General features: G+C 50.3%; 1 protein-coding gene across 2 annotated transcripts; it reads left to right on the forward strand.

Annotated features, from left to right (window-relative positions):
- Window positions 1-2,504: 2,504 nt before the first annotated feature.
- BRI3BP (BRI3 binding protein) lies at window positions 2,505-25,384 on the forward strand. 2 transcript variants are annotated; one of them, XM_032309792.1, is made up of 4 exons: window positions 2,505-2,849; window positions 15,853-15,955; window positions 24,133-24,216; window positions 24,630-25,384. In XM_032309792.1, exons 1-4 carry the CDS (start codon window positions 2,640-2,642, stop codon window positions 25,049-25,051), a joined length of 819 nt encoding a protein of 272 aa, XP_032165683.1. In that variant the 5' UTR covers window positions 2,505-2,639; the 3' UTR covers window positions 25,052-25,384. The 2 variants fall into 2 exon arrangements, with proteins under 2 accessions (XP_032165683.1, XP_032165684.1); XM_032309793.1 differs by lacking the exon at window positions 24,133-24,216.
- Window positions 25,385-26,736: the final 1,352 nt, after the last annotated feature.

Consider the following 26,736-nt stretch of genomic DNA (forward strand, 5'->3'; position numbering starts at 1 on the left):
ATATAGAAGCGGGAGCGAAGCCTGAGGTCGCCTTAGAGACCTGAGTTTAAGCCCTGAGTGGTTCGCGCCTGGTGCGGCTGAGTCTCTAAATCTGTTATTTGCTAATACTAATTTGGGAGTGGGACTGTTTAGTCGCCTTTTAAAATATAATCCCCTCCACTGCAAACTTCTTCCCTTTTGTTTTCCCTCATCTGCACTTTCTGATATTCCTGTAAGAGACGTAATTAGTTGTGTAGTGAAAAGGCACAAATGTTTCCATTACAGGGCAGAAGCACTAAGAGAAGAAAGCATCCATTAGGCGGCTTTAAATTCTCATTACCCCATCACATTATCTGCAGCGCACTCGGAAATAATGTATTTTCTGGATCCTGTAATTATCTTGCATATAGAACAGTGATATCGGCATTTTTTTTTCTGTTAAAATCGTTCATTTGTTAAGGGCAGACATTTAAAATATATTATAGGGGGGAAAAGTGCACTAGGGTTTATTTTGGAATTTTAAAAGGAACCTAGAACGAGATCTGGCTGCAGAGTAGATAAGCAGTAAGTTATTGAATGTAGGAATGAATGAATGAATGAATGAACGGAGAATGTGATTGCATAAGCTTCCCTCCTGCCCCCCAAAAGAAAAGCAAAAACAAAATGACATACGTGCACACACACAGGTGGTGCATGAGGGGACGTAGGTAGTGTATGTGTGAACATATTTATAAAGTTATATATAAATTTAAATGGATTTGGGGGGGAAAAGAATAATTAACATAGCAAACCTCTGGTTTTGTAGGTTTGATAGCTTAGAATGATAGTGGTCTGCAGTTTTCCCTTAAATATCTCTAAGTAAATAAAAAGTGTGTGCGTTTTAAAGCTAATTAGGTAATAATACATTCTCCTGCATTTTCTAAAATATTAAATACCAAAGGATTATCTCCAGAAAATATAATGAAAGAGACCTATACACAGGTCTCATAAATATGTTGAAAAAGGAGACCAATCACAGAAAAGCATCCTCTGTGATCCCATATACATCAAGTTCAAAAACAGGCAAAATAAATTCCCTAAATTTTGGAGGGGAAATAGTGGCAGAGGACAAAGGGAGCTTTCCGGGGAAGCTGGTAATGGTCTGGGTGCTGGATACCTTCGTGTGTTGTTTGTTTAAATTCATTAAAAAGCACCTTATGATTTACCGTGTTTTTCTGTTTGTATGCTATACCTCAGGAAAAAAGTTTTCCTAAAAAGTAAGAACTTAATGTGGCCAATTAATATGCAAAAATGTCACCAGGAATCCAGAGAAAAATAAGTTCAAAAATAAGATACAATGTTTCACTCTTTGGCTTGGCAAAGGTTAAGTTTTATTTTCCTGACTGTCTCAAAAATAACGTCTGGTTGGACACAGTTTGCTTCAGGCCCTTCTGCCGCATTTGGTTACTGATGGCCCTTCAGTCTTTTAAAATCAGTCACCCTCCTACACTTTTATACCTTTTTTTTTTTTTAAAGATTTTTTATTTATGTGACAGACAGAGATCACAAGTAGACAGAGAGAGACAGGAGGAAGCAGGCCTCCCGCTAAGCAGAGAGCGACCCCAGCTGAAGCTTTAACCCACTGAGCCTCCCAGGTGCCCCTTTATACCATTTACTTATTGAAGAAACTGGGTCGTTTGCCCCGTAGAATGCTCCACATTCTGGATTTCACTCGAGGCTTCTTCTCATTTTCTCCTCCTCCACCCCCCATGTTTCCTGCAAACTGTGGGTTAGATGGGGCGGTCAGATCCGGTGAGGGTTCAAAGTGTTTTGGCAAGAATCCATCCTAAGTGCAGCAGGTGACTTCCTGCTACTGGGGCCGGGCGCGCCCGGGTCAGGACGGCGTGGCCTCTCCATTTTCAAGTTCTGCCGCGACCAGTCAGTCCCCTTCTGGGTTTCAGCCTCCTGCTGCATCCATCACTTCACTAACGGGGTGCGTCGTGATTTTCGAACACTCTCGCGCCCTCCTTTTGAACCAGCCGGACTTAATCTTCCGAAAACTTCCCCTCCTCGTCTGTTTTGTGACGCTGAATTACAGCTCGTTCAGGAGGGGCAGGAGGGATGTCCGCTCGCTGCTTCCCCTTTCTTTCAAAAATTTCAGAATGGATGAATGGATGAGCCGGAGCCCTTGCCGTCGCCAACGGTGGCCGAGGATTGGGGATCGTTATGAACTCAGTGACATGTTTGTATCTGGTTCTCCAATCAATGGCGGTCATGATCTCGCGGAGGCCGTTGCCAAGTTTTACCTGCACCGGCCGCTTTTTACCGAAAAGTTAAACATAAAAATTGGTATTTTTTAAATAAACGGTTACCCCTCTCACCCCCCCACTCAGCGGGGGCGGGGAGACCGAGCAGCCTCCGGCCTCCGCCGCCCCTCGCGGGGACGTTGGCGGGTCGATGGCCGGGACCCCGCGTCCGGGGGCGGGGCGAGGCGTGGGCAGGGCCGTCGCGGCTCTGCGCGCGGGGCGGGGCAGGTGGCGCTGCGACAGCGGCGGCGGCGGCTGACAGAGGCGCGGCGGGCGGCCCCACCAGCGCGCCAACGCGGTCCCCCCGCCCGAGCCGCGGCGTCCCCGGTGCGGCCCTCAGCCCCGCTCCCGACCCCGCATCTCGCCGGCCCCAGGATGGGCGCGCGCGCCTCGGGCGGGCCCCGGGCCCGGGCTGGGCTCCTGCTGCTGCTGCTGCTGCTGCTGCTCGGACTGCTGGCCCCGGGCGCGCAGGGGGCGCGGGGCCGCGGCGGCACGGAGAAGAACAGCTACCGCCGCACGGTCAACACCTTCTCGCAGAGCGTCAGCAGCCTGTTCGGCGAGGACAACGTGCGCGCCGCTCAGAAGGTGGGCGCCGGGCTCGAGCCTGCGGTCACCTTGCCCCGGCCGCCGCGCACCTGGCGCCCGGGGCCGGCCTGGGCCGTGTGCGGCCTCCGAGGCTGCCGGGCGGCGGGGAGAGGGGAGAGGGGAGGCCGGCCTGCGCCGCGGGGGGCCTGCCTCCTGCCGGCCCGCCGCCCCCGCGCCAGGCCGTGGTCGCAACGGGCCGCGGGAGCTCGCGCGCGGCGGGGACGCAGGGCCTCGGGCGCCCTCTGCTCTGCTCTGCGCCCCGCACTTCTCCTTGGACCTTGCCCGCCAGCGCCGCGCGGCTGGGAGTCGGGCCGCGCTGGTGCCGGCCGCGCCTCTCATTCATTCGTTCAGCGCGTTTGAATGAGCACCTACTATGAGCCAGGCGCCGCGCGGCTGCCCAGGGGCGTCCTGCCCTGTCCCCAGCAACCCGCCTTTCTGCTAGCCTCACACCGACCCACTTCCCTTGAGCACCTTAGGCCCTTCTCCTAATGCTTTGAAGACATTTAGGCCCCTTCCTTTCTTTCTCTTTTTCTTCCTTTCTTTCTCTTTTTCGTTCTTTCTTTCTTTCGTTCGTTCTTTCTTTCTTTCTTTCTTTCTTTCCTTCCTTTCTTCCTTCCTTCCTCCTCCCTCCCTTTCTCTCTTTCCCTTCCTTCCTTCCTTTTTCTTTCTTTCTTTCTCTCAACTTCGCAGGGAAAGAAAGGGAGTAGAACAGTCTGCTATGTCGCTTTGGCAACCTGACCCAGTAACCCTCCTGAGCTCTTACTTCTGCCGCCCCTAGATTTGGAGCCTTTTTTACTCTGGAACTTTCAGCAACCTGCAGCTCTCCTGTGTGTTGAGCGCCCAGGAGGCGCGCGGGAACTTCTCCCCACGCCCTGCTCTGGCCTCTGGAGCCTTGTGGGACGGGCTTCATTTAGGGCAAGTCCCCGGAGAAAGGGGAAGTGAATGAGGGACAGTTGCATGCGGTAATGTGGTTCCCTGAGCAAAGCCGGTGCTGTTCCTCCTGTTAACTTCTTTACTCTAGGCTAGCCCTGGGGTTTGGGAACTCAAGTTCTGGCTCTAGCACTTACCTGCTGACTGGCCTTGCACAAGTGGCTTCATGTCTTTGAGCTTCAGTTCCTTTATCCTTAAAAGGGGCTAATCACAATATCCCCTTCCTTATGAGGTGGGGATTATGAATCGTTGGTGGTCTTGCCGGCCCAGAGTAATGGCTAAATCCGTACCTGCTACATTCTGGCCGAGGTGCAAATCCACATTGCTTTAGTCCTGCTGGAAGAACTTTCGGGGTGAAAAAAAGTTCTCTGGTGCTTGACATGCAGGGGAAAAAAAAAAATTAAAACCCAGATCAGATTGGCTGGATATTCTTATTGGGTGAAATGAAAAGATTAGTTTAGTAGGAAAACGGTGACTTCTGACCGCCGGCCCCCTCCTGTGGCTGTGCAGACACTCCTTGTGGAGGTCGTGGGTTCTGTGGGGGAGAAGATCGCCTTGTGGGAGGCATGACCCAACACCTGAGAGCAAAAAGATTCCCAGCCTGTCTGCCTGGGCATAAAGGGTGTGAGCAAGGTGCCGTTCTTGAATGATTCGAAGGCGAAGATCTTTTGTTTTGGAGCCAAAAGTTTGAAAGTCTGGCTTGTGCTGGTGGGAACACAGGCAAGTTACGTTTCAGGAGGTGGTCCTAGGTGAGAATCTAAGTTCGATGGGCATGAAATACAAAATGATATTTCAGGGCCTCACCTCTGGGTTGGGATCAATAAGACAGGTCTATTCTGGCAAAGAACCTGGGACTCTCAAGGTCACAATTCTTTCTAGAGTAAACCAGGGTTTGTGCCTTTAATAGGGATGATACGAATTGGTTATTTGCTTGAAATGTGCTGAGTGCTTTTGCAGATAGAGTAACTCCATTCTTAACGCTGTGAGTGGGTACTGTTAATATGCTCTTTTTGTAGGTAGGGAAACTGAGGCACAGAGTGGTGACATGCGTGTCTTCAAGTCAAACCGAGTGGCCGGGAATTGAACACAGGCAGACTGGGCCCAGAGTCGGCACTGGTACCTTCTCAGGTCTTCCTGCCTCATGACCCTTTCTGGTTCCCCCCCATCAGAGCAGCCTCTAGAATGAGGCTGACCCGACATTTCCTGTCGCGTGTAGCCCAGACTGGCCAGGCTTGGGGGAGACTGTTTTGTTATTCTTAATTAAACAAAAACTGGGTCTGCTGGCAACTGTAGTTTTCAGCCTGTCTGGGGTTACTAATTGGAGCCAGACCGGCTTGGTGGGTTGTGAAGTTTGAGGGTGTTTAAAGACACACCCCGTATTCTAATCTAGGCCGTGTCTAAAATAAACCCGTGATGTTCTGGTTTGGAGCGACGGGCCTCGCTGTCCCACAGACGTGGGTCGGAATCCCTAGCTCTGTGATCTCGGGCCAGCTGTTTGACGTCGCCGTCTCATTTGTGCAGAGGAGATAAACTCAAGGGTTGAGTGCAATGAGCGAGGCCATACGAAGTACCGAATGACCACTTAGTGAATGATAGGAGACATTTATAGGAAGTGGGTACATCCGGTAGGAGAGCAATCGACTCATTTATTTTTTTATTAAGCAACTTGTCCATGAGTGTTCACAGCAGTGCTTTGCACATCAGCCATAAAGTGGAAACAGCCCAAATGTTTATCAGCTGATAATGGACACACCGTGGTCTGTGCAAGCAGGGAATACTATCCTGCCATAAAAAGGAATAAAGCACTTGGATGAAACTTGAAAAACAAAGGAAAGAAGGCAGACACCAGAGGCCAGGTGTTGTAAGATTCCATTTGTGTGAAGTATCCAGAACAGGCAAATCTGTAGAGACAGAAAGTAGATACAATGTTTTCTAAGGGGGGGCTGGTGGGATAGGGAGTGACCGCTTACTTGATAGGGGGTTTCTAAAGAAAATGTTCTGGAGCTAGGTAGAGATTGTGGTTGCACCTTGTTGTGAGTGTACGAAATGCCCCTGAATTGTACGCTTTAAAATGGTTCATTTTAGGCTATGTGTCTCTGACAACAATTGTTTAAAATTTCTTAAGCACCTACTGTATGAGCCAGACATAACGGCCCCTCCTGCGGACCTTTCAGGGGACGGGCAATAGATAAGTCCTATCCATAAAACAAGATTATTTCAGAGTGGTAAGTGCCGTTTCAGAAATAAGGGAAGATGATGTAATCATATTGAAGAAGAATCTTTGTTCAAGCTTAGGATGTATCTGCCCTGCTCTAAGAGAGAGGGTCTGTTATGGCCTTCCCTGTTTTACAGATGAGGACAGCAAAGGCAAGGAAAGGTTGAATCTCTTGCCCCCAGTCCAGCTAATCCGTGGGAGAGGACTGGGAGTGCCCACACTTGTAACCTCTGTGGAATTGGAAATAAGTAGAATAGAGTGGCAGGGAAGTAAGCTGAATGAGAAGGAGGTAGAGGGAGGGAGCATGCCAGGCCAAGGGAACAGCATGAGCAAAGGCCCTGCGGTGGGAATGGGTTTGGTGTATAAGGACAAGGGAGGGCTGGTTGTAGGGCTGTGACAGACTGAGCAAGGGACAAAGGGAGACAGCCACGTCATACAGGACCTAGGGTTAGGCTCAACAGTGATGCAAGAAAGGCCTTGTGGGAGCCACAGTAGAAAGGGGTCAAGTGCCTTGCCCGGAGACATTGGGCAGCATGTGGAGGGAGGGGCATGAGATGGGTCTGGGAAGATGGGTTGGCCTGGAAGGAAAGGGGTGGGACAAGGTTGACGGGGCACGGTTCACAGGTTGCGTGCATTGGGGTGTGGATCTTGGGGAGCACAGGGAAGAATTACAGCTGGACCCACGTGGTGGAAACATCTGAATGCTAAGCTGAGAACTGGTGATTTTTCTTACTCCTTTGCTTTTAAGTTAGGTGTTTTCTTTTTTTTAAGAAGCTTAACATTTATAGTTTTTTTTTCTTTTTAATAAGGTCACAGTTGCATGGAATGCCATTTCAAATAGCTCAAAGTTAAAAAAAAGAAATCTGCTTGCCACCTCTGACCCTGTCTCCATTCTCCTTCCTAGAGCAGTGCGGATATTCTGAATACGGATAGATCCTGCCTCTTCAGGAGTTTTCTGTTGTTCATTATACATGCTGTCCCACTCTTTTCTCTTCCTTTTCCCTCCTCCTCCTGCCTCTTCTTTTTTTTTTTTTTTAAGATTTTATTTATTTATTTGACAGAGAGAGATCACAAGTAGGCAGAGAGGCAGGCAGAGAGAGAGGAGGAAGCAGGCTCCCCGCTAAGCAGAGAGCCTGATGCGGGACTCGATCCCAGGACCCTGAGATCATGACCTGAGCCGAAGGCAGAGGCTTTAATCCACTGAGCTACCCAGGCACCCCCCTTCCTCTTATTTTTTTAATTAATAAATTTTGGAGACCAGATCCTATCGGTACATAAAGCTTTGATTCCTTCTTTTTGGAGGGCTGCCAAAAGCCAACTATTATTCAGAATGTACCCTTATTTAACCCACCCGATAGTATTTTGTTAGCGTCCCGTTTTTTGCCCCTGCAAACCTGGCTGCAGTGACGGTCTCCCTTCTCCCTATAAGATTGTTGTGTGTGCACATAGACAAATTCATCTACTGACTGTTAGACGGCAGACTCCAAGGGTCTGTGCATTTACAAGGTTTTTTTTTTAAAGATTTTATTTATTTATTTGAGAGAGAGAGAGACAGTGAGAGAGAGCATGAGCGAGGAGAAGGTCAGAGGGAGAAGCAGACTCCCCATGCAGCTGGGAGTCCGATGCGGGACTCGATCCCGGGACTCGATCCCGGGACTCCGGGATCAAGACCTGAGCTGAAGGCAGTCGTCCAAGCAACTGAGCCACCCAGGCGTCCCCATTTACAAGTTTTTAAATTGAATCCTAGTTGGTGTACTTTCCTGCACGAAAAGTGTGAAGCATAGTGAATCCTTGTACCGTGAAGATATCCATGTCACGAACACGGGTCTAGAAATGGATTGTCCCAGGCTCTCTAAGCCCCTCCAACCCAAGACAACCATTCTCCTGCCTTTGACAACATAGTTTTGTCTTTTGTCTTTACACACAGTTCTACTCCCATACACACTTTTAAAAAATAATATTTTATTTATTTATTTGAAATAGCCACGAGCAGGGGGAAAGGGAGAAATAGACTCCCCACTGAGCAGAGAGCCCGATGTGGGGCTCGATCCCAGGACTCCAGGATCATGACCTGAGCTGACGGCCGACTCTTAACCGACTAAGCTGCCCCAATGCCACATACACACTTTTAACACCGAGAGAGACTAGATTGTTTTCCAAAGAATGACAAGTTTCCACCAAAGTGGGACAAGTTTCCTGCCAAACATATGAAGTCAGGCTTCCAAACCTTCCCCAGCAAAGTGTGTCATTAAATTTTTGGTTTTATTATGTTTGAGATGATGGTCTCTTCACTGATTCAAAATCCATTGGCCTTTTCTATTCTGGAAACTGCCTTTTGTTTTCTTTGTCATTTTTCTATTGAGCTGTTGGTCTTCTGTTTTTGTTTTTTTAAGAGGCTTTTGCTTTGTTAGGTGTTTGCAAGAAAGTATTTTGAGCAAAATAACCCCGATACTTTCCAGTCTTTTCTCCCCACCCCATGGAACCGCTTTACTGACATTACACTCCAAGAGACCGCCCCTGTTTAAAGTGGCATAAGAGGGGCCAAAAGTGGACGAGTTGACACATTTTGACGTGTGTCCCTGAAAACATCACCACAATCAAAATGTTTCCTCTCACTCGCTACTTTGAAAAATTTTGAAGGACAGAGCATTTGAAAGAATAAGGAATGGCTGGAAATCCCTCACCTGGCCCAGTGATGGTTCACGTATCCCCCAAACTTGTTTTTCTCTTTTCCTTGGCACACCATACACACACACACACACGCACACACCCACGCACGCATACATGCTCCCATGCACATGCACAGGCACGGTCTTTTCTTTGCAGAAATATTTGAAAGTGAGTTGCAGACGCCATGACACTTTCTCCTACAGAACCACGGAACCATGGTCCACCCCCCCACCCAGGAAGAAACCTTACATTTAGTACAAAAAACACTCATATGATGTCTATAGGCACCTTTCCTTTACAGCTGTCCAAAAAAATCTAATGCATAATCAGGCATCCCTCACTGCGTTTGGTTTTCAAGTCACCTTAGTGTCCTTTAGCTTGTCAGAGTTCCCTCAATTTTTGTGGGGGCTGTGGAGAGCTTTTCTGACATGGACATTTTTGAATTGCACAGACCAATTGTCTTTCCCCACCCCCTTGTTTTTTTGTTTTGTTTTGTTTTTAAAGATTTTATTTATTTATTTGACAAAGAGAGATCACAAGTAGGCAGAGAGGCAGGCAGAGAGAGAGGAGGAAGCAGGCTCCCTGCTGAGCAGAGAGCCCGACGCGGGGCTCCATCCCAGGACCCTGAGATCATGACCTGAGCTGCAGGCAGAGGCTTAATCCACTGAGCCACCCAGGTGCCCCTTGCCACCTTGTTTTGGTAAGAGCTCTATGGAGCTATAATTCAGGTACCATAGACTTTGGTTGTGGAAATTTCAGTGGTTTTGAGTATATTCAAAGAACTGTACGGCCATCACCTCAATCGATTTCAGAGCATCCTCTTTACCCCAGAAGGAAACCTTGCACCCTTTGGCTGTCATTCCCCTTCCCCCATCCCTACACAACCTGTCATCTGTGTGCTGGTTCCATAGACTTGCCTATTCTGGACGTTTCACACAAAGGGAATCACACAGTGTCCCTGGCCCCCTTCAGGACGGATCTACTGTGTGGCCTGCATCGGAACCTCATCCCTTCTTATGACTTTTTATTTATCCATCAGATGATGGATATCGGATTGTTTCCACTTTTTGGCTACTGTGATTAATGCTACTGCAAACATTCACGTACAAGTTTTACGGGTTTTTTTTGGTTTTGTGTTTTTTAAGAGAGAGAGAGCTCCCAGGCAGGGGAGCAACAGGCAGAGGAGGAGGGAGAAGCAGGGGGCCCGACGCGAGGCTCGATCCCGGGACCCTGGGAGCATGATCCCAGCCCCAGGCAGGCGCCAAACCAACGGAGCCACCCAGGTGCCCCTCATGTACAGGTTTTTATGGGAACATGTGTTTCCAACATTTGGGGTGTACACGTAGGCATGGAATTGCTGAGTCCCGTGGTAACTGACATTTCAAGGAGCTGCGGTACAGATGCGCCCTTTTGGATTCCCACCAGCAGCGTATGAGATCCGTATTTCTCTACATTCTTGCAAACACTTGTCACTGTCTTTCTGATTAGAGCCCTCAGAGTGAGGCTGAAATGCTATCTCACCATGGTCTTAAGAGACCACTCTTTTCTTTCTTTTCTTTTTTTTTTTTAAAGATTTTATTTTATTTAAGATTTTACTTATTTATTTGACAGAGAAAGAGACACAGCGAGAGAGGGAACACAAGCAGGGGGAGTGGAAGAGGGAGGAGCAGGCTTCCTGCCGGGCAGGGAGCCGGATGCGGGGCTGGATCCCAGGACCCTGAGATCATGACCCGAGGTGAAGGCAGATGCCCAATGACTGAGCCACCCAGGCGCCCCTAAAGATTTTATTTTTAAGTAGTCTCTACCCCCAACATGGGGCTTGAACTCACAACCCCGAGATCAAGAGTCGCACGCTCCGCTGCCTGAGCCAGCCAGGCGCCCGCAAGACCAGTCGTTTCTCGAAATGTCCAGCGGAGTATGTTGTCTGACGGTTCCCCGGCAGTTAGATGAGGGCATCACCGCATAAACGGCAAGGATTCCGCTGAAGGGGTCTGCGCGCCTGCCTTGGAGCTGCCTTTCCCCTTTGTGACCCATTTGTGACCGCTGCTTGTGTCCCAGTGTTTTCCGTTCATGCAATCTTTGCAGTCAGTGTGTTCTACACATACTCGGGCCAACTCGGAACGGTAGAAACTTCCCTCCTGCTCTGACTTGCTCATCAAGACTCCTTTGCTGACTTCCCCTGGAGCCACTTTGCATGAGCAGAGGGTGACGGGCCGGGCTGGGCGCCGGGGGTGCGATTGGATGCTGGAAGTCATTCGGGGGGTGGGTGTCCAGGCCTCCCCGGAGCAAGAAGAGGGATAATGAAATCCCGGCTTGAGTCATTTGTCGCTCCCACGGGGACAGCCACGGGCTTCCCGTCTGTTCACCTGAGTCTTCCTTGTTCTAACTTTTCATCCTGAACGTTGTGCAACCCTCGCTAAGGGAGAAGGGATCTCGTAACGAACCCCGCACCCATCACCCGCGGCTTCTGCCTATCAACCTCCTGCCATTTCTGCGATAGTTATCCCCTGGCCAAAAGTGACGTTTAACCTGCGATAGTATTTTAAAGCCAATCCGAGTCATTTTAGTTAACCTGAGAATACTTTGATCTGTATCTTTAACCGACAAACAAAAAACATGACCACAAAACACACGGTTCATGGCAGTTTTCTGTAGCGACTGACCCCAGTTGATTTTCCAGTTTTTCCGTGACTTGAAAGGTCTCCTGACCGAATTGCTTCCTTTGCACTGGGATCCAAACAGAGTTTACCCTGCATTTAACTGATGTGTCTGTTAGGTCTCCCTTTAAAAAAAAAAAAATATCCTTAAGGGGCACGTGGCTGGCTGAGTTGGTGGGTCATATGACTCTTGACCTCTGAGTGGTGAGTTCGAGCCCTACCTTGGGCGTAGGTAGGACTTTAAAAAAAATCTTTAAACATGGATATATCTTTATTTTTTAGGAACAGTTTTAGATTTATAGAAAAATTGAGAGGATGGCACAGAAACCCCTCACAGCCTGCGGGCAGATCCCGCTGTTGTGAGCGTCCTACATTCTCATAACGCACTTGTTACGTCATCGAACCAGGATAGCTAGATTATAAGTAGCTCAGAGTCCATGCTTTCTTTCGATATCCTTGGTTTTTACCCAACATCCCTTTGTGTCCGAGGATCCCATCCAGAACAGCACACTGGCTCAAGCTGTCCTCGAGCTGGGGCATGCTCTCTGCCTCTCCTCGGCGGCCCCCCTGGGCAGCTTGCCGGAGCCCGGATCTGGGATGCCGTCAGCTGCCATGGGTCTGACGTTCTTCTTGTGTGGGTTTGAGGCAGAAGACACGTCAAGGGCACAGGCTCTTAGCCTGATTCAAGCTGCTGTCGTTCGAACGGCTCTTCCCTCTGTTCCTGCTTCTTGCGTCCCCCACAGCTTCTGTGGCTTCTGTCCCGGGGCGAGTCTGCGTCCGCACCGGGCAGGTGCCCCGCCCCAGGCTCCGAGCTGCAGTGTGACCCCTGTAAGCAGTGGCTCGGGGCTGCCCGGACAGGGCCACACTGTGCAGCTCCAACAATAAGAATTTACTAGAAATCTGAGACCACGGTGTAGGCAGGGTTGTTTCTTCCCAGGCCTCTCTCCTTGCTGTGCACGCGTGTGGTCACGTGGCCCTCCCTTTGTGCGTGTCTGTGTCCTAATCGCCTCTTCTTATAAGGATCCAGGTCCCACTGCATAAGGGCCCACTCTCGTGACCTGGTTTTACTTTACTTACCTCTCTGAAGACCCTGTGGTTCACTCCAGTCACATCCTAAGGTCCTGGGGATTGGGGCTTCAAGGTAGGAATTAGGGGAGAACACAGTTCTTCCTCACCCCCCACCCAGAGCTCCTGTGTCTTTGCCACGTGAAGTGGGCCAAAGGGTCCTGTGTGCCCACAATGTGCCCACAGGGCAGAGAGCGAGTTTGCCGGTGTGTGGTTAGAAGGCCGAGGGTGGGCTCTTCCCTGCTTTCCACCTCTCCTGCCCTGGCCAGTTTTCAGGACGGACCGGTTCTTCCTTCTGATCGATGCCAGTCCTGCGTGGGCATGAGGTTTTCCCAAGGATGGCGGGTCTCCAGGCACCTCCCGGAGACCCGCATGGCTAGGCGCTGTGACAGGCACATCCTTAGCTGTTGCAACCCCTGGGTACCTGGTGTGTGCTGGCCCCGTGCAAAGGCCTTTCCAGGTTAAGCTGTCCAATCCTGTCTTGGCCCCATTCGACAGCTGACAAAACTGAGGCACAGAGAGTTTCAGCGGCATGAGCACTGGTGCCTCTTCCTTCCAAAACAGCTCCTTCCTCACACCCTTTCTAGGGGAGGTGGTACCATCTCAAAGGCCCCATACCTTCTTCTAGAAAGCCTAGGGCCCTTCCTTTTTCCTCCATTTGAACAAATTGTGAAACACTGCCACCCAGTTCCAGGCCAACGTGTATGATATGCAACAGGATGAGCAAAACAGAGCATACCTGTAAAGTGGAATGCTATGGGGCATAAAAAGGAATGAACTCCTGATTCCTGGTACAACCTGGGGAATGTCGTGATGAGTGAACGATCGTGGATGCGAGAGGTCGCGCGTCGCACAATTCCGTTTGTGCGGAACGTCTGGGAAAGGCAAATCTGTAGAGACAGACAGATTTGCGGGTGCCTAGGTTGGGGTGCAGGGTTGGGGAGGCTTTCTTTGGAGGCGATGACCATGTTCTAAAATTAGATCATGGTGATGGTTTTATAACTTCGTGACTCTGTGACTTTTCTAAAGACCACCCAACTGGACACTTGGAAGACATGAACTTAGTGATATGTGAATCATATGCCAGTAAAGCTCTTTTTTTAAAAAAAGGAGGGTTTTTTTTGTTTTTTTTTTTTTTATTTTTTAGAAAGAGAGGGGAGTGGACTGAGGGAGAGGGAGAGAGAGAATCCCAAGCTGAGTTCCCACTGAGCACGGAGCCCAACTCTGGGCTCAGTCGCACAGCCCTGAGATCATGACCTGAGTTGGAGTCAAGAGTTGGATGCTTAACTAACCATGCCATCCAGGTGCCCCTAAAAAAGGAGTTTTAATTATAATACCATTACCAATGGGCCTTTTACCTGGGTACAGATGTGTCCCGCAACCTTCCTCCACTGGCGAGAGGGGCAGTCGCCCTCTTTTCTGTGGCACATACAGTTCCTTCTGGCGTTCACAGTCTTTCCACTTGTGTGTGTAAGTGTTTTTTTGTTTTTTATTTTTATTTTCATTTTTTAAGTAGACTCCACACCCCATATGGGGCTTGAACTCAGGTCCCTGAGATCAAGAGTCACATGTTCTACCGACTGAGCCAGCCAGGTGCCCTGTTTTATTATTATTATTATTATCTTAAACCCAGCTCTTTTTTTTTTTTTAACCCTTCCATTTTAAAATAGCTTAATGGAGGTATAATTCAAGTACCATACAATTTATCCCCCAAAGTGTGCCGTTCTGCCCTCGTTGGTCTGTTTATAGAGTCGTGCACTCGTCACCACAGTCCGTGGGAGGACATTTTGCCACTTCTAGAAGAGATTGTTTACCTTTTAGCTGTCACAGCCCCCCGGCAACTGCCCGTCTACTTTCTGTCCCTATGGCTTTGCCTGCCCTGGACATTTCACACAAACAGAATCATTTGCTCTGTGGTCTCTCGTGTCTGGCTTCGTTCCCTGACACCCTGTTTTCAAGGCTGACACAGAACTGTGCCGCAGTACCTCCTTCCATTTTATGGCCCCATAATACCCCGTTGTCTGGGTGGACCAGGCTCTGTTCGTCCGCCCATCAGCTGATGGCCATATTTGTACCGTCTCTACCTGTACAAACCCTGTTAGGGCAATGACCTAAGGATAAAAGGATGATTCCTTGCAGGACACGTTGGGGTCAATGTTCTATGAGAATATGGGATGTCTGTAGGAATTGTGACCATTTAGCAGGTGCTCAAGGCACTTCACGTGAATATGGCACTTACTGCTCAGAAAACCAGATGGGGCAGTACAAGTGTACGTACGTATCTCTCAGATGGAGCTCTGCTGTGTATCATATGTAAGTATCTGTGTAACTCCCTCACACACACACACACACACACACACACACACACACACACACACAGAGCTACCTAGCTAGCAGGAAGAGGCCGCCCTGGGATTTGAACCCAGCACTTAGACTCCTAGCCACACGTGCTTTCAGCCAAGCCACAGAGCTGGGGTGGAAGATATTTGAGTCCTCTCTCTCCTGGCTGCTGATTCAACCCTGTTCCTTTTCCCCGTGTCCTGGGGCAGCGATCCAACCATGAAGTCTGGTTCCAAATGCTGTAGGCAGTTCACTCCAAGACATTGGCCACGTGAGTCAGAGTGCCTGCAGGTACAAGGCCCCACTGGTCATTCCCATTTGCCCTAATAGCGCAGGTGGGAACAACTGAGGTGTCCACCTGGAGGGGATCGTTTAAACCCCTTTACGGAGAATGAGGCAGCTCTGTATGGGCTGAGGTTGAGTAATCACCAAGACAAGAGTGTCACAGGAGAAACACTGCAAAACCGGGCCCATTTGCTGTTGCTGGTGGGAAGACACTGAGTGGGCGCCTCGAAAGGATGTCACAGAAGTGAGTGGTGACAACATGTGCCTCTGGACGGAGGTCTGCATGGCAGGGAGTGAGATAGGAGACTTGCCTTTCACTCAATTCCCATTTGCAGCTCTGAGTTTCATACCATGTGTGCAGAGTGTTACTTATTCCTCCAAACTAGGCGAACAAGACATAGTCCTCCAGAATCACCCGGAGAGCCCACGAAGCCCTCCGACAGGCCAGGTTCTTACAGACAGGTGGGGCGCGGGGCTCTAGCATGTCCACGTACCTGGGAGATGGGATACAGCTCATGTGTGAGAACCACCATCGACCTCATCCTTGTCCCTCGTCCCCAACACCCATGCTCTGGGTGAAACTGTTTAAAAATGAGAAATCAGGCAGAGAGAGCAGAGTCCTTGACCTTGTTATGAGCAGGAGGGCTCTCGGAGAAATCAGGGATGGAGCAAAGCCACTTCGTGGGGACCTCCCAGCTCCCAGTCGACCGAGCTCACGACAGCACCCGGGCTACCAGCCGACTCTGTTTTCCCATTGACGGGTCAACCACCGGGCCTGGCTGGACAAGGAGATGGGGGCATTGTCCCAGTCGGTGTAGTGACTGTTCTCTTGTTTCTGCAGTTCCTGACCAGGCTGACCGAGCGGTTCGTGCTGGGGGTGGACATGTTTGTCGAAACGTTGTGGAAATTTTGGACAGAACTCTTGGATGTTCTTGGACTTGATGGTAAGTGGGGCTGGGGGGGCATTCATTTAAGGCTGTTTTTTTCTAGTGGTTCTCAAGATGTGGACTCAGTATCCGCAGTGGGTGGCATGGGGGACTTCTTGGAGGAGGCAGGGGGACACAAGTGAACATTTTTTCTTGGAATAGTTGCGTAAAGAAATGGCCCGTCCGGACGGAGGTGCACGGATGCTGTTTGGGGCGAGGTACAAGTGGGTGTTGCTGACTCGGCTGCCCCCAGGCAAGCCGCGGGGACCAGAGGCACGGGAATACATCACAGACTAGGACAGCTCTTTAGGCAGAAAGGGATTTCACCCAAAGCTTGGGTCGCTTGCAGAGTTATCAGAAGGAGTGGGGTGTGGCCCCCAGAACCTGGCTGAACTGGCCTGCCCGGGGAGTTGCTGCTCTGCCCCCAGGAAATCCGGAGGCTGCCTCTGGAATTGGATTCAAGGTCACGGGCCCCAGTCCAGGCTGCCACCTCGCTTGCCAGGAAGTCTCCAGTAGCCTGTGTTGAGGTCCCCAGGATCAGCCCCAGGCACAGTGAGCCACTAGGAAGACCCAGGACTCGGCATCGTAGTCGTGCTCCTGGCTGTGACTTCTTACGGTGTAAGGACACAAAGCATCATCAGCAAGGGGGGACAGCAGCTCTCATTCCTCCAGCAGGAGTTTGTGATGACAGATGTCACGTGTCATGTAGCCCGGAAGCCTGTTAGAGACCCGGCGCCCCGGGGTGTTTCTTAGAGGCTGGTCACTTAGGCACCTTCTGCCTGGCACGGACCCAGACTCGACTCCCCGCAGGAGAGCAGGCGGTCGGCATACGTCATGATTTGTACAGACAGTCCAGGCACAGAGAACCCCCCTTATGAGGGAACGGAGGGAGCTTTCCGCCATGCATGTGTTTTCCCCACGCCACCAAGCAGTCGACTCAGTCCTCCGTGGACACTGACCAGGGGTCCCGCATATTTAGCTGAACTATGACCCTGTCTATCTGGAGATAGTGTCAGAGCGAACCCACAGGGCAAGGGCTCATCCCACAGGATGCCCCTTCCTCTCCAGACGCTGGTCGCAAGCCCACCTGTCCTTCCGGCAGACTGGCTGTAGATAGAACATTCCCACGCGCCCCCGGCTGGGTCTGACTGATCAGCTAGAGCGGCTCACAGAACTCCAGAAACCCATTTACTTAACTAGGTGACCAGTTCCTTACAGACGGATGTAACCCGGGAACAGCCGGATGGCAGAGACCTGCAGGCGAGGTCTGCAGGAAGGGCTAGGGAGCCTTACCACCCACTCTACCCTAGGGAGCATCCCAGCCCGGAAACTCCCCAGACCCCATCCCGTCAGGTTTGTCTGGAGACTCTGTGACACAGGCGTGACTGAGTAAATCCTTGGCTGGCGCTGACTGGTTCGACCTCTAGCCGCTCTCCCCAACCTGGACATCAGGGCATGGGACCAAAATCCTAGCCCTCTCTCCGCTGTTGGGTCTCCCAGCACCCAGCCCCCGTCCTTAGGGTCTTTCCAAAAGTCACCGCATTGGAATACGGCTCAAAGGGGCGTCTTACGAATTATCAAGACACCTTTACTGCTCTCACTCCTTAGAAAACTCCGAAGGTTTTAGGAGCTCTGTGCCGGGCATGCGGACAAAGACCAAATAGGCATACTTTGTGCTAAAAATCACTGTATCACACTCCAGAAATGCAAGTTCCCAAACACCAGCCAAGGGCTCGTCCTGCCTGCACACTTCCCTAGAGAGCAGCCTCTGGCCTGCCGTGGGAACCAGTCTGCACACCTCCTAACTCAGCGTCCTCTCTCGGCCCCTGTGACTCCTTCTCAGCTGGTCAGCCAGCTTGGTTTTTGTTCTTATTACTACTTTTGCTGCATCAAGTGATTTCTTAAAAAAAAAAAAAAAAAATTAGTCAGGTCAAGTACTTCACCTTCAAACTGCCCAGGGACTCCTGTTGCACTTGGATCCCACACAGGGTTCCCACCGAGGGTAGTCGGCTCTGAGGATCTGCCCAGCCTCTCTACCCAGCCCGCGGCCTCCATCCTGTTCTTGGAACAGCTTTGGTTCCTCTAGGTGTCCCCTGCCAGGAGCAGTTCCTTAGCCCTTTGCCTGGTGGGGCTTTTCCATCCTCTACTCTCAGGTATATGACACCTCCTCCAAGAAGCCCATCCTGACTAACCCGTGTACAGGGACCCGGTCTGTTCTCACAACCACCATCGCTTGTCAGCTAAGATGTCATGTGCACATGCGTGTGTGTGTGTCTGCGTGTGTGTGTGTGTGTGTGTGTGTGTGTTTATTGCCCACCTCCTTCTGGAATCTCTCTGCTCTGAGTGGGATTTTGCCCACCTCCTCCAGACTGTCCCCTCTGCCTTGCTCTGCCTCGGGTACATAGGAGCCGTGATTCATAAAAACTGGAGGACTGTTGGCCCCACTGCTTGGCTGCTGGTGTGATTTCACTCTGGTGTATCCCCCCAGAAATGCCCGAGAAGCCCCATATCTGTGAACATGAGCTGATTGGGGGATAGAGTCTTTGCAGACCACCGTGGGTCCTATATGCAATGTCTGGTGTCCTTATACGAGGAGGGAAATTTGGACACAGAGACTGAGAGAAACACATGGGGAAGAGACAGCCTTGGCAGAGACCAGAGAGATGTGGCCACAAGCTCAGGATGCCTGGATCTTCTCAGGAGCTGGACGAGGCAGGAGGGACCCCCTGTAGAGTGTTCAAGGAGCCCCGCCCCACCCATACCCTGATGTCGGAATCCTGGCTCTCAGCCAGCAGGACAGTACATTCCTCTTGCTTATTAAAGCCATGCGCCTGGTCGCCACAGCTGTGGGAAACCAGTACAACCCTGCCGTGTGCAGGGTCTCCGGGAACCCTCCCAGGTTGCCTTTGACACTCCCACCTGATGAACCGGAGACCCGGCCCCGCAGGCGGGGCTGCCTGGTTCACACACGCCATCGTCCCCCCTCAGCCCCTGGGAACCCATCTCCAGCCTGGAATCACTGAGTTCAACCTGGAAGAGGCCTCAGACCCGCTCAGGGCACCTCACTACTGGGGCAAAGGATCCGCCATAGCAGGACGGCCCTTGGAGAGGCTGCCGTGCCACCTGCAACCTCCTGGGGCTGCAGCGGACTCCTCCTGGGAGTCAGGCTGAGTCAACTCACCGCACGGATAGAGCAACTGCGTGCAATCGTGCTTGGACTCCATGTTCATCGCTACCCAGGTTCCATCCCCGGCCATCGCGCCCTGGAGAAGCGAGCCTCATTGCAGAAAGTTGCACGCACCTTGGAACGGAAAAGCTAGAGTGGCAACAGCTTCCCTATTACACGGGAGACAATCGGAACAGCATCCTTCCCCAGAGTCCTCACGGGCTCATGCTCGTGGCCAGGGCCACTGGCCCATTCCAGAGATGAAAGCACTCCCTTCCCTGTCATGTTCTCCCTTCCCCGTAGCCGGGGCATCCGCTTCAAAAAAACATCCAAAGGCCTTTGGGATTTGCATTTTAGGCTTAGAAGTGGGAATGTGCAAAAGGCAGGAGACTGTACCCCAAAGCTGGATATTCTGGTGCACAATGTTTCCACGGGTACAGTTCTCTAACTTCCGACTCCAGAAGTTTTCAGGGTCCCGGAGCCTCCCAGGACCAACGGAGCTGCCCAGTGGAAACGGAGAGCCAGATGAAGTTACATGTTCCAGCTGCCGCATTAGAAAAGTCGAAAGACATGAACTGAATAAGGTGTTTTAGCCGACCCAGCAGATTGCAAATATCATCATCTTAACTTGTGATCAATACAAAAAATTGTTAACGAGGTGCCTCACGTTTTGGGGGTTGTTACGCCGTCGAAGTGCAACCTGTATTTGACACAGCACATCTCTGTTCAGACTTGCCACATCTCAAGTGCTCTGTGGCCACATGTGGCCAGTGGCTACCATAAAGGACACAGGGGCGTTAGCCCTGCTGTAGATCTGGTGGCTCAGGCCACTGTTCTGGGAAGTGGAGCCCTTGTCCAGGAGTCCGAAGGACAGATTTAAGTCTCGTGGCTTCGTCAGGTAGTTTGCGTTCTCTGAAGGCTTGGAAGCCACAACCTGCGCCCCGCCTTGCACTGTGCTGTGACCACGCATTGGGACAGCGCAAGGAGTGGATGGCTCCAAGCACCAGACTCCCTGCGTCACGGTCCCCACCCTGCCCTGCTGTAACTGTGGGAGTCCCCACGTGGGAAAGGCTACATATGGTCAGCATGTTGTGAGGACCAGAGGACAATTAGTGCAGAACCATTAGAACAGTGCCTAGCCCCAGGCAAATGCCTGGTAAACACCCTGTGGCTTACAGAGGGGCTCTGCTCCAAAGAGTACATCATCACGCCCTTCTGGGACTCACCCAGTCCCGATCCCCTGCGCTGAGGGCCACCCGCATCCGCCTGCACACAGAGTCAGCTCTCCCTAGGACCCTGGATCGGGTTGGGCCCCTGACCCAGGATGGCCGGCAAACTCACAGGAGGGGGAACCTTGGGACCAGAGGCCCCATGAAGATGAAGGCAGAGATCGGGGAATGATTGTGTGAGTCAGGAAGGCCGGGGATCGCCCACACACCCCAGAAGCTGGGGAAAGGCCTGGGACGGAGTCTCCCTCGTGGCTTCAGAAGGGGCCACCTGCCGACACCTTGACCTCACCCTTGTGGCCTCCATGCTGTGTGAGAATTTGATCCTATTGTCTGAGCCACTCATCCTGTGGTTCTTAACTGTGGCAGCCCCAGGAAGCGGATACAGGCAGGACATCCAGAGCTGCCTGTGTCCTAGTTAGGAATTTCAGGACCTCCACAGGGCGGGGCAAGGTTGCTCCTCACTGGCCTCGCTGGAGAGAAGTGCAGTTTTTATTAGAGTCGCGGAAACTGTGTTACCAGTTGGCCCCAGTCAGGGATTCCCCCCAGGATCCCTTGTACCCACTGGTCACCTCACTTAGTCCCTTGATAACCTGACAGTACATGCTGTATGGCTTTAGATGGTGAGCTTAGTCTGGTGGTTCTCAAAGTATGCTCGGAGGAACCCTGGAGGGGGTTCCCCGAGGCCCGTCAGGGGAAACAGTGAGGTCATGCATTCGAGGCATGCTTCCACAGTTTTTTATATAGATTCCATGTTGATAATAGAGCGAATACATTGAGCTAAGTATCTTAACGTTAATTTTTAGCTTTTTCTTTTTTGCCTTTTTTAATGTGGCCACTAGAAATATGTAAATTACATCCGTGGCCTACCTTTGTGGCTGGCATCCTATTTCTGAGGATTCAAAACCAGATCTGAGGATCCAGCCCTCTCCTCTCAAAGTGGATATTATAGAGATTTGTAAAAACTCAAAACAACTCCACTGTTTTGGTTGCGGGGCGTTTGGGGGCTTTGTTTTGGAAAGCAGTTATTTTTCATGAAAAATATATTATTTGTATTAACCTATAAATGGGTTCACTGTTATTTTTAAACAAATTAATAATGATAATGTTTAAAAATGAATTTATTACCTTTGCTTAATTTTTCTGTAAACCTAAAACTCCTCTGAAAAATTAAGGCTATTTAATAAGAAAAAAAATTTTAAAGAAAAATTAGCCGTAAGGTATGAGGTATATATCTAAGTATAAGATCATAATGAAGTTCTTTTTTATTTTAGTTTTTTGAGTAGGCTCCATGCCCAGTGTAGTGCCCAGCTTGAGGCTTGAACTTACAGCCCTGAGATCAAGACCTGAGCTGAGATCAAGAGTCAGATGCTTAACTGACTGAGCCACCCAGGTGCCCCCAATGAAATTCTTTTTTATTTTTTTTAAGATTTTATTTATTTATTTAACAGAGAGATCACAAGTAGGCAGAGAGGCAATCAGAAAGAGAGGGAGAAGCAGGCTTCCTGCTGAGCAGAGTGCCCGTTGAGGGGCTCGATCCCAGGACCCTGAGATCATGACCTGAGCCGAAAGCAGAGGCTTCAACCCATTGAGCCACCCAGGCACCCCTCAATGGCTTTTCTTTAACCAATGTAGAAAAAAATCCTAAAATTTATATGGAGCCACAAAAGACCCTGACTGGCCAAAGGAATCACGAGAAAAAAGATCTAAGTGGTACTTCCTAATTTCAAGTTGTATTTTAAAGCAGGGATGATCAAAATAGTACAATTCTGGGGTTAAAACAGACATACAAACCAATGGAAGAGAACTGAGAACACAGAAATAAATCGGGGATCTATGGTCAACCAGTACTTGACAAGGCATTGAAGGATACTCAGTGGAGAAAAGGCAGTGTCTTTAATAGACAATGCTCAGAAAACTGGATATTCACGTGTAATAGAATGAAACCAGACCCCTATATTATGCCCCTCACAAAAATGAACTCAAAAAGTATTACAGACTTAAATGTAAAACCGGAAACCATAAAACTCCTTGAAGAAAATAGGTGGTAAGCTTTTTGACCTTGGTCTCGGCCATGGTTTTTGGTGTTTTTTAATTTTTTTTTTAATTTGACACCCAAAGCAAAAATAAACAAGTGAGACCACATCAAACTGAGAAACATCTGCACAGCAGAAGAAACAATCTACAAAATGGAAAGTACCTATGGAGCGGGGAAAAACTATTTGCAAACTGTATACCTGTTACGGGGTAAATGTCCAAAATGTATGAAGAACTCCTACAACTGAAGAGTAAGAAACCCACAGTCTGATTAAAATAGGAACAAAGGACCCAAACAGACATTTTTCCAAGGAAGACATACAAACCTCCAATGCTTATATAAAAAGGTGCTCAGCATCGCTAATGAGGGAAGTGCAAATCAAAAGCACAGGAGAGGTCGCTGCTCTGCCCCATTGTTCTGGGCCAGACGTGACCACGGACTGGGGAGGGAACAGCCAGAGCACTTTGGAAACCAGGCAAATACCCACTCACAAAAAAGCACACGGGATATCATCTTACACCTACTGGAATGAGTCCTGTCCCAAAGACGAGATTACAAATGCTGGCGAGGACGTGTGCAAAGGGGAACCGTTCCTTGTGCGCTGTTGGTGGAATTCTCAGTTGGGGCTGTCACTGTGGGAAACCGTGTGGAAGTTCCTGAAAGAATTAAAAATCAGAGTTACTGTTTCATCCAGCAATCCCACTCCTAGGAATATACCCAAAGGAAAGGAAAACACTATGTCACAGAGACGTGTGCATCGCCATGTTCATGGCCACGTTGTCTACAATGGCCAAGACGTAGAATCCACCCAAGTGTCCATCGACAGATGAATGGGTAGAGAAGTGGGCCTTGTATACAATGGACTATCACTCAGCCATCAGAGGGAAGGAGATCCTGCTATTTGCCACAACATGGACGGAACATGAGGGCGGTTTGCTAAACGAAGTAAGTCAGACAAAGACAGATATCATGTGATCTCACTTATATGCAGAATCTTAAAAAAAAAAAAAAAAGCCTCATAGGAGAAGAGATCAGATTTGTGGTCAGAGGTAGGAGATAATGGGTGGGAGAATTGGAATAAGATTTCGAATTATAAGATAAATAAGTACAGGGAGGTAATGTACAACATGGTGATTACAGTTAACTCTGCTATATGGTGTATTTGAAAGTTATTAAGAAAGTAGTAGATCCTCAGAGTTCTCAGGGCAAGAAAAGAAAAAAAAATTTTTTTTGTATCTATATAAGGTGATGCATGTTAATTACGTTTATTGTAATAATTTCCCAATATATGTAACGAGTCATGTTTTACAGCTTGAGCTTCTGTGGCGCTTTATTTCAGTTATATTTTAATAAAACCAGAAAAAATATGCCTGCTGAAGTATGATCTTTTGCCTCTTCCAAATGGCTCGGTAAAAAAAAAAAAGTATGTGACGAAACAAAATATGGTAAAACGTTAACAACTGTTTAACCTAGTGGTGTCCATAGGAGTATTTATCTTACTATCCTTGTAACTTTTCTGTTTGAAAATTTTCTTAAGTCGGGCACACAGAAGATACATCTCCATTTCACTCCATATTTAAGATGGAACGCCACGTATGATTAGGTTTGGCTGTGAGTAAGAGATCTAAAATACCAGCAGCTTTAACAAGATGGAAGCTTATTTCTCTATGTGGAAGTTCACAGGTAGGTGGTTAGGCAGGTAGGTGGCTTTGCAGCACGTTGTCCTCAGGACCGAGGCTCCTTCCGTCTTATTGCTCCCCAATAGGCTACTTCCCTTACTTCATGGCCCAAGACAGCTGCTCCCATTTCCGCCATCGCATCCACATTCCAGCAGGCAGAAGAAAAGGAGGTAAAAGGGCGCATTCCTGCTACTTTTAGGAAAAACCCCTTGAGGCCACCCCAAAACATCTCCTTGACCAAAGCTCAGTTTTGTAGCTATCAGGGAGGCTGGAAAGGCCTTCATCCTAGGCAGCCCCGTAACCAGGCTAAAACTGGCCATTCGTGACTTTGAAAGACAGGAAGGGAGGAAATCCAAGGACAGTGTGTAAGCTCCGCCCTGCCACGAAGGGGCATTTTAAACTCAGGCTCCGGCCGGTGGTCTTCTCCCAGGGCTTAGCAGGAAAGATCACGAGGCAGCCGACTTCAGGGACCTCTTGTCCTACACACCCAGCAAGGGAGCCAAGCTGCCCAAACAAACCCCGCTTGGAGAGAAAGCCCTGGCTCCTCGTGACCCGACCACTGTCCCTCTTCTCTGTCCCGCAGTGTCGAACCTGTCCCAGTACTTCAGCCCGGCCTCGGTGGCCAACAGCCCGGCCCGCGCCCTCCTGCTGGTGGGCGTCGTCCTGCTGGCCTACTGGTTCCTGTCGCTGACCCTGGGCTTGATCTTCAGCCTCCTGCACGTGGTGTTCGGCCGCTTCTTCTGGGTGGCCCGGGTCATCCTGTTCTCCATGTCGTGCGTGTACGTGCTGCACAAGTACGAGGGGGAGCCAGAGAACGCCATACTGCCCCTCTGCTTCGTGGTGGCCGTCTACTTCATGACCGGGCCCATGGGCTTCTACTGGCGCAGCGGGCCCAGCGGCCCCAGCGTGGAGGAGAAGCTGGAGCACCTGGAGAACCAGGTCAGACTGCTCAACATCCGCCTCAACAAGGTTCTGGAGAGTCTGGACCGCGCCAACGGCAAGTGACAATCAGCCAGCCGGCCGGGGCCCCTCACGCCAGCGCCCTCTCTCAGAAAACAGAAGCGGAGAAGGAAGAAGAAAGCACCCAACCCCAAGCAATTTCAATAAACACTCCCGAGCACGGCGGGTGGCGCTCCGTGAGGGTCTTTCCTGGCCACGTGTCGACCCCGAGGACACGTCCCCCGAGGGATGGCGGGATGGTTTGTGTGGAACTACCCACGAAGTGTCATTAGTGGGGGAGGGGGGGAAAGAATATTTTTTAAACAAAGGATATAACCATATTAGCTGTACAGGAAGAGTTTATCTGTGCATAGAGCATAAAGTTAATTTTTTCAAGCACTTCAGTACATCTTTTGTAAGGTTTTTTAATAAAGGCGGATCGAGTCGAGTTGAATCCGACTTTACACTGAGGGGAAGGATATGCTAATTGGACACTTTCGAGGAGAAGCTCCAACACTGGAGTTGGGTTTCCCAGCACAGGGATTGGGGGGGGGGGGGGTCCGTGTGCATGAATCTCGTGCTCCAAAACCCTGGGCTTCATCGGATGTCATTTTCGGTTGATGGAGACTTCACGGACGGATGGTGTCGGTTCTGGGTGTGGGCAGTCGGGGTCCAGGACGAAACGAAACATCTTTTGGGTCCTAGTGGCCCCGGCCAGGCCCCTGTCAGCTCTATTTCTAAAAGAAAAGATTATTCTTTGTGGAGAACCTGTTTTTTAGTTGTTTTGCTTTGTTTTGTTTCCTTCTGAACGTCGATGTATTTTAACCTCCACGTTTTGTAAAGGAAAATTCAAGGAGCAGGCAAAGAAGTGTCTTTGGGGTTCGATGCCGAGAGCCATGTAAGCGAGCACCGAAGCTCCCTCCGTCGGGAGTCTGAGTGATGTCCTCGTGTCGCCGTCCGCCTGCTGGACCTCCAGAGGGAAGGTATGGCCTCAAGGGTTGTTGTTTTTCCCCCTGTAGTTTTGGTGGACTCGGGACCATGAAAGAAGAGCAAATTGTAGCAGCTGAGAGCATTTCCAAGTCCGAGGGCTGCTTCTAAGGTGTTCTCAGGAGCAATTAGCGGCGAGAAACACACCTTGGAGAAGATCCGAATTATTTTTCCTGAAATTTTTATGATCCGCGCATCAGGTGCTTTCTGTCTGAAGTCTGTGGTGCCCTCGTCTTAGGTGGTGCCCCGGGGCAGAGAGGAGCGTACTGGGCAGACAGTGGTGGGGGGTCTCGGCTGGGGTGCCTTGTGAGGCTGGGTCAGGGGAGCAGGGAAGTGCCCCAGTCTCACGCACCCCCCACCCCCAGGGCCTATTGATAAGCGCAGTGAGGAAGGGAGACTCCAGCTTTGCCAGAAGGCAGTTCTGAAGGCTGCCAAGGGTGGCAACTCCCTCCATGATCCTTCCCTGCCCAGCTCTGTGCCCCAGGGGGCCCCTCCTGGAGCCCCTGCATGCAGATTTGCAGAGACCCCTCTCAGATTGGGCAGAACCACGACCCCACGGTCCACAGAGCATTCTGAAGAAAACCCAGCTGTGCGCCAACTCTTGTGCGGAATTCCCGGGAGGTTTTATTGGGGGTTGCACATCTCTGGAAAACAAAAGCAGCTATTTTTTTAGGGTGTTGGTGGAACTTCTCTTTCTAAGGTGCACATAACGGGACCCAAGCTCGGCTGCATTCAGTTCGTTTCCTGAAACGCACACCTGTCCT

This window comes from Mustela erminea, chromosome 13, assembly GCF_009829155.1.
Source record: "Mustela erminea isolate mMusErm1 chromosome 13, mMusErm1.Pri, whole genome shotgun sequence".
In the NCBI taxonomy this organism is placed as follows: domain Eukaryota; kingdom Metazoa; phylum Chordata; class Mammalia; order Carnivora; family Mustelidae; genus Mustela; species Mustela erminea.